Consider the following 8113-nt stretch of genomic DNA (forward strand, 5'->3'; position numbering starts at 1 on the left):
AGATGGATAGAAGGTCTCTTGTAGTGGATAAACCCAGAGAAGTCTATGACCATGCTTTAGCCTTTATCACTGGGTTTAACACAAAACACAAGGATCTTGAAAAAATGATATGAAAACAATGGCCCATCCTGCTAAGGGACCCTCAACTTAAAAAAATCCTGCCGCCCAGACCTCAGTTTGTATACAGAGGAGCTCCCATTTTAAAGGGACAGGTTGGTACAAAATGTCCCTAAAGCCCTCAAGAGACTTGCTACCTTCCTCGACCATAAAGGTTTTTTCCCATGTGGTTGGTGTAAGATTTGCAAAGTAGTACCTAACAAACCTAGGAAAACTATGGCATTCCAGTCCAATGTCACTCAAAAGAAATATCTTATCAAAAAACGTATCACGTGCCACAGCACCCATGTCACTTACCTGCTCAATTGTCTTTGTGGCCTCCAGTATGTAGGCTGCACCACAAGAAAATTGGGGTGAGATTGGGTGAGCACGTTTCTAATATTCAAAAAGGTTTCAGAAACCACAGCTTATCCAACCATTGTAAGTTAAAAACACAACAAAGACCCCCGTCTGTTAAAATTTTGTGGCATCGATAAAATAGATTCTCACTGGTGGGGAAAAAAATGTGATTAGCTGTGTTGCATAATGAATCCAGGTGGATTTATGAGTTGGAGAGCCTGAGCCCCCTGGGCTTAAATATTGACATGGATATTAACTGTTTTATATCAGATGCCGAAACAATATAGGGGGGGGAGGGCTCCCACAATTAAGTTGCTTATACCCACATTTCAGGAGTTCATATCTTTTTCCTCACCTGTCATTTGTTTAAATAGTGAGTGGCGGATTTTGAGAAACATGTGATTTTCTTCCATAAGCCATTTATTAGGGTTTACTCCTTGTTCTGTCCTTCATATTATTTTAATGTTTTTAGTTGGAGGCATACTCACCCAATTTTAATCATAACAAATAAAAATATATTTATATACACACACACAATTCCCCATTTAGGATATATATTTTTAGCATTATGGATTTTTTTATCTTTATTGGAATTAGTAATACCATTCAGTAATATGTTAAAAAAAATTGTATAAGGGCTTGTGCAATATATATTTATATGTATTGGACACTGCACTGGGGAGAGGGTCTCTTTAATTAAATTATTTAACTAATTAATTAATATGATCATGCAAACATACTACAAGCCTCTGGTCTTCAATGTTCAGAATCTTCGCAGAAGTAACAGTCATACTTTCTATCCTTCACCACATTCCGCGCTGTTGAGCAAAGGTGAAGACCTTCCACCCTCTAATTCTAGGCCTGTAGTGGTTGACTTTTTATTTACTGCTTGACTAACAATAGTTGGCCGTTGGAGATCTGTCCATGTCCCCAACCTTACCTAAGTCACTCAGAGAGTTCATGTTAAGATGGCAGTGAATCCCGGGAGTGTGGACCAATACCTGGATATACCAAGTTGGCACCAAGTCTCAGGACCATGGACCAATACCTGGGTGTACCAAGATGGCACTGCGTCCCTAGAGTGTGGACCAATACCTGGGTGTACCAAGATGGCACTGCGTCCCTAGAGTGTGGACCAATACCTGGGTGTACCAAGATGGCACTGCGTCCCTAGAGTGTGGACCAATACCTGGGTGTACCAAGATGGCACTGCGTCCCTAGAGTGTGGACCAATACCTGGGTGTACCAAGATGGCACTGCGTCCCTAGAGTGTGGACCAATACCTGGGTGTACCATAATGGCACCGAGTCCCTGGAGTGTGGACAAATCACTGGGTGTACAAAGATGCCACCGAGTCCCTGGACCATGGACCAATACCTGGGTGTACCATAATGGCACGAGTCCTTGGAGCGATGACCAATATCTGGAGGTACCAAGATGGCACAGGGTGCCTGGACCATGGACCAATACCTGGGTGTACCAAGAGGGCGTCAATTCACAGGGAATGGTTTTCTAACGTTACACCCCCATTCAGACCCCACGGTCTCCTGGGTGTATAAAGATGGCGCTGAATCTCTGGAGCGCGAACCGATACCTGGGTGTACCAAGATGGCGCAGAGTTCTTGTCACCTGACAATAGGCTGGGTGTAGCAAGATGTCCACTCGATGCGATTACTCTTCCGGGTACACAAAGATCTTCACTGTGTCTCCATGGAAACGCCGCGCTGGCTTGTCTGTCAGGAGAACTCTATGGTCTTCTCACCGGATATCCGGCTAGATTTTGTGTCTGTCTGAGAAGCTCCACCGGCGTGGGGGGCAAAAATAGACAAGTAAGTCCTGGGGGGGGCTGTGTGTGTCCCAGCGAATCCCTTCCCCCCAGTATTCTGTCCCCCCCTGTGTCCCCGGGAATCCCTTCCCCCCAGTATTCTGTCCCCCCCCCCCCTGTGTGTCCCCGGGAATCCCTTCCCCCCCAGTATTCTGTCCCCCCTGTGTGTCCCCGGGAATCCCTTCCCCCCAGTATTTTGCCCCCCCCCCCTTGTGTATCCCAGGGAATCCCCCCCCCCTCTGTGTGTCCCCGGTAATCCCCCCCCAGTATTCTGTCCCCCCCTCTGTGTGTCCCTGGGAATCCCTTCCCCCCCCTGTGTGTCCCTGGGAATCCCTTCCCCCCCCTGTGTGTCCCTGGGAATCCCTTCCCCCCCTGTGTGTCCCTGGGAATCCCTTCCCCCCTGTGTGTCCCTGGGAATCCCTTCCCCCCCTGTGTGTCCCTGGGAATCCCTTCCCCCCCTGTGTGTCCCTGGGAATCCCTTCCCCCCTGTGTGTCCCTGGGAATCCCTTCCCCCCCTGTGTGTCCCTGGGAATCCCTTCCCCCCCTGTGTGTCCCTGGGAATCCCTTCCCCCCTGTGTGTCCCTGGGAATCCCTTCTCCCCCTGTGTGTCCCTGGGAATCCCTTCCCCCCTGTGTGTCCCTGGGAATCCCTTCCCCCCCTGTGTGTCCCTGGGAATCCCTTCCCCCCCCTGTGTGTCCCTGGGAATCCCTTCCCCCCTGTGTGTCCCTGGGAATCCCTTCCCCCCCTGTGTGTCCCTGGGAATCCCTTCCCCCCTGTGTGTCCCTGGGAATCCCTTCCCCCCCTGTGTGTCCCTGGGAATCCCTTCCCCCCCTGTGTGTCCCTGGGAATCCCTTCCCCCCTGTGTGTCCCTGGGAATCCCTTCCCCCCCTGTGTGTCCCTGGGAATCCCTTCCCCCCCTGTGTGTCCCTGGGAATCCCTTCCCCCCTGTGTGTCCCTGGGAATCCCTTCTCCCCCTGTGTGTCCCTGGGAATCCCTTCCCCCCTGTGTGTCCCTGGGAATCCCTTCCCCCCCTGTGTGTCCCTGGGAATCCCTTCCCCCCCCTGTGTGTCCCTGGGAATCCCTTCCCCCCTGTGTGTCCCTGGGAATCCCTTCCCCCCTGTGTGTCCCTGGGAATCCCTTCCCCCCCTGTGTGTCCCTGGGAATCCCTTCCCCCCCTGTGTGTCCCTGGGAATCCCTTCCCCCCCTGTGTGTCCCTGGGAATCCCTTCCCCCCCTGTGTGTCCCTGGGAATCCCTTCCCCCCCTGTGTGTCCCTGGGAATCCCTTCCCCCCTGTGTGTCCCTGGGAATCCCTTCTCCCCCTGTGTGTCCCTGGGAATCCCTTCCCCCCCTGTGTGTCCCTGGGAATCCCTTCCCCCCCTGTGTGTCCCTGGGAATCCCTTCCCCCCTGTGTGTCCCTGGGAATCCCTTCCCCCCCTGTGTGTCCCTGGGAATCCCTTCCCCCCCCTGTGTGTCCCTGGGAATCCCTTCCCCCCCTGTGTGTCCCTGGGAATCCCTTCCCCCCTGTGTGTCCCTGGGAATCCCTTCTCCCCTGTGTGTCCCTGGGAATCCCTTCCCCCCTGTGTGTCCCTGGGAATCCCTTCCCCCCCTGTGTGTCCCTGGGAATCCCTTCCCCCCCCTGTGTGTCCCTGGGAATCCCTTCCCCCCCCTGTGTGTCCCTGGGAATCCCTTCCCCCCTGTGTGTCCCTGGGAATCCCTTCCCCCCTGTGTGTCCCTGGGAATCCCTTCCCCCCTGTGTGTCCCTGGGAATCCCTTCCCCCCCTGTGTGTCCCTGGGAATCCCTTCCCCCCCTGTGTGTCCCTGGGAATCCCTTCCCCCCTGTGTGTCCCTGGGAATCCCTTCCCCCCCTGTGTGTCCCTGGGAATCCCTTCCCCCCTGTGTGTCCCTGGGAATCCCTTCCCCCCCTGTGTGTCCCTGGGAATCCCTTCCCCCCCCTGTGTGTCCCTGGGAATCCCTTCCCCCCCCTGTGTGTCCCTGGGAATCCCTTCCCCCCCCTGTGTGTCCCTGGGAATCCCTTCTCCCCCTGTGTGTCCCTGGGAATCCCCTTCTCCCCCTGTGTGTCCCTGGGAATCCCTTCTCCCCCTGTGTGTCCCCGGGAATCCCTTCCCCCCAGTATCTTGCCCCCCGCCTCTGTGTTCTCAGGGAATCCCCCCCCCCCCAGTATTCTGCCCCCCCCCCCTCTGTGTGTCCCAGGGAATCCCCCCCCCCCCCAGTCTATGTAGATTGGTTCCCGGTTGTATACATGCGTTGCTCTCTCTGTACAGGATGTATGCGGTGTACCGGCAGGCCCATCCCCCCACCGGCCTGGAATTCTCCATGTACTGCAACTTCTTCAATAACACCGAGAAGAATCTGGTGGTGGCCGGAACTTCCCAACTCTACGTCTACCGCCTCAACCACCATGCCGAGGTATGTGTGCCCACCGAGGACCCCCACTGTACCGAGGACCCCCACTGTACCGAGGACCCCCACTGTACCGGTCCTGACCGATGACCCCCCCACTGTACTGTACAGAGGACCCCCACTGTACCGAGGACCCCCACTGTACCGGTCCTGACCGAGGACAGAGGACCCCCCCCCCTCCCTGCCGGTCCTGACCGAGGACCCCACTGTACTGTACAGAGGACCCCTTCCCCCCCACCGTGCGGTCCTGACCATGTACAGAGGACCCCTTCCCCCCCACCGTGCCGGTCCTGACCGTGGACAGAGGACCCCCCCACAGTCCTTGTCCTAACCGAGGACCCCCCCATTTAATTCTGGCCTTGTCTTCTTTGTCATTACAGAGCTCATCCAAAGCTGAGAGAGGATCAGGTGACTAACGTACTCCGTTCTTCCTTCCGTTCTTCCTTCCGTTCTTCCTTCCGTTCTTCCTTCCGTTCTTCCTTCCGTTCTTCCTTCCGTTCTTCCTTCCGTTCTTCCTTCCGTTCTTCCTTCCGTTCTTCCTTCCGTTCTTCCTTCCTTCCTTCCCTCTGTGTGTATTCTCTCCCCCCCTCCTCTCCGGTCTCTCCTCTTACACTGTATATCATACACAGAGGTGAAAGGTCACAAGGAGAAGTTGGAGTTGATGGCGGCGTTCTCATTTTTTGGGAATGTTATGTCTATGGCCAGTGTGCAGCTGGCCGGAGCCAAGAGAGACGCCCTTCTACTGAGCTTCAAGGAGGCCAAGGTGGGTTCACATCCCCGTCCGTCCATCCATCCCCCCCATCATCCTTCCATATCACCTGTAATCACGTCTGATGGGTCCGTCTGTCTGATCTCTAATAACCCCCCCCCATTGTGGGTCATGTTATGTCTGCTCTCTGATGGCTTCCCACTTCAGGCTCCGTAATACCTCTGCTTTTTATCTGATGTCTCCCCCCCCGGGTCCGTTATACTGTATCTTGGCTGCCCATCCAATGTCTTTTACTGCCTCCCAGACAGTGCTATGACAAGGTCACCTAGCCCCCCCCCCATCACAAATCTATGCACCTACCCACCCATTTATAAATTCCTTCTGCGAGCCAAAATTCTCCCCAAACAAAAATGCAAAAAATGCCCCCCCCCCCCCAGGACTAACTCCCATGCCAGTGCAAATCTTTGCTTCTCTAATCCCACTACCCCCCCCCCCCCTTCTACCACCACCCCCTCAAAAAAAAAAAACCCCCCCCTTCAAATTTACCTCCCTAGCATAAATCCTCCCCACCAAATTCCCCTCTTAGCACAAATCAACCTCCCCCAAATGACCTTGCTGTAGCAGTAGGAACTCAACTGGTGGCACCCTCTCCCTCACGTGAGTTCACTGCGTCAGGTCAGGAGCAGCTGACCCCCCAATCCCCCCCCCCCCCCCCGCCCACACCATGTCCCAGCCCTGCTTCCAGGTTGTGTCCATGTTATGTCCATTGTCCGTTGTTTTCCAGCACCCCTCCCCCCATTGTGGTTCACCCCCTCTGTTGGGGTCTGTGATATATTTGTGGTCTGACCCCGGGGTCCATGTTATGTCTGCTGTCTGTCCTTACCCTGATCTGGTTGTCTTCTTGTGTATTGCAGCTGTCGGTGGTGGAATATGACCCGGAAATACACGATCTGAAGACTCTGTCTCTGCATTACTTCGAGGAGCCGGAGCTGCGGGTGGGTGGGATGTCCTAGGAGGCCGAATTCTGCTCTATGCGGGTTCCCGACTCCATGTTTTATATTATGTATCTGTGTACTTCCTGTCATCGCATCCCCTTACTTCCCTCATATGAGACGTCTCTTCCTTCTCATCCCATTACTTCCTTCATATGAGGCGTCTCTTCCTTCTCATCCCATTACTTCCATCATATGAGACGTCTCTTCCTTCTTATCCCATTACTTCCTTCATATGAGACGTCTCTTCCTTCTCATCCCATTACTTCCTTCATATGAGACGTCTTCCTTCTCATCCCATTACTTCCTTCATATGAGGCGTCTCTGCCTTCTCATCCCATTACTTCCTTCATATGAGGCGTCTCTGCCTTCTCATCCCATTACTTCCTTCATATGAGACGTCTCTGCCTTCTCATCCCATTACTTCCTTCATATGAGACGTCTCTTCCCTCTCATCCCATTACTTCCTTCATATGAGACGTCTGTCATCTCATCCCATTACTTCCTTCATATGAGACGTCTGTCATCTCATCCCATTACTTCCTTCATATGAGACGTCTCTTCCTTCTCATCCCATTACTTCCTTCATATGAGACGTCTCTGCCTTCTCATCCCATTACTTCCTTCATATGAGGCGTCTCTGCCTTCTCATCCCATTACTTCCTTCATATGAGACGTCTCTTCCTTCTCATCCCATTACTTCCTTCATATGAGACGTCTCTGCCTTCTCATCCCATTACTTCCTTCATATGAGGCGTCTCTTCCTTCTCATCCCATTACTTCCATCATATGAGACGTCTCTTCCTTCTTATCCCATTACTTCCTTCATATGAGACGTCTCTTCCTTCTCATCCCATTACTTCCTTCATATGAGACGTCTCTGCCTTCTCATCCCATTACTTCCTTCATATGAGACGTCTCTTTCATCTCATCCCATTACTTCCTTCATATGAGACGTCTCTCTTCCTTCTCATCCCATTACTTCCTTCATATGAGACGTCTCTCTTCCTTCTCATCCCATTACTTCCTTCATATGAGACATCTGTCTTCTCATCCCATTACTTCCTTCATATGAGACGTCTCTCTTCCTTCTCATCCCATTACTTCCTTCATATGAGACATCTGTCTTCTCATCCCATTACTTCCTTCATATGAGACGTCTCTTCCTTCTCATCCCATTACTTCCTTCATATGAGACGTCTCTGCCTTCTCATCCCATTACTTCCTTCATACGAGACGTCTCTTTCATCTCATCCCATTACTTCCTTCATACGAGACGTCTCTTTCTTCTCATCCCATTACTTCCTTCATATGAGACGTCTCTCTTCCTTCTCATCCCATTACTTCCTTCATATGAGACGTCTCTCTTCCTTCTCATCCCATTACTTCCTTCATATGAGACATCTGTCTTCTCATCCCATTACTTCCTTCATATGAGACGTCTCTTCCTTCTCATCCCATTACTTCCTTCATATGAGACGTCTCTGCCTTCTCATCCCATTACTTCCTTCATATGAGACGTCTCTTCCCTCTCATCCCATTACTTCCTTCATATGAGACGTCTCTTTCTTCTCATCCTATTACTTCCTTCATATGAGACGTCTCTTTCCTCTCATCCCATTACTTCCTTCATATGAGACGTCTCTTTCCTCTCATCACTTCTTATCACTCCTCTCTATTATGGGGTGTTATTGGGTCAGAAATCAGGAA

General features: G+C 52.2%; 1 protein-coding gene across 1 annotated transcript; it reads left to right on the forward strand.

Moving 5' to 3' along the window:
- Positions 1-2147: 2147 nt before the first annotated feature.
- LOC309555667 (cleavage and polyadenylation specificity factor subunit 1-like) lies at positions 2148-6424 on the forward strand (the record flags this gene model as incomplete). The annotated part of the gene is made up of 5 exons (XM_082257699.1): positions 2148-2285; positions 4564-4708; positions 5083-5110; positions 5332-5465; positions 6326-6424. The coding sequence occupies exons 2-5, from the start codon at positions 4565-4567 to the stop codon at positions 6422-6424; spliced, it is 405 nt and encodes a 134-aa protein (XP_082113825.1). The 5' UTR covers positions 2148-2285; position 4564.
- Positions 6425-8113: the final 1689 nt, after the last annotated feature.

The sequence above is a fragment of the Pelophylax lessonae genome (assembly GCF_965119305.1).
Source record: "Pelophylax lessonae genome assembly, chromosome: 5".
In the NCBI taxonomy this organism is placed as follows: Eukaryota; Metazoa; Chordata; class Amphibia; order Anura; family Ranidae; genus Pelophylax; species Pelophylax lessonae.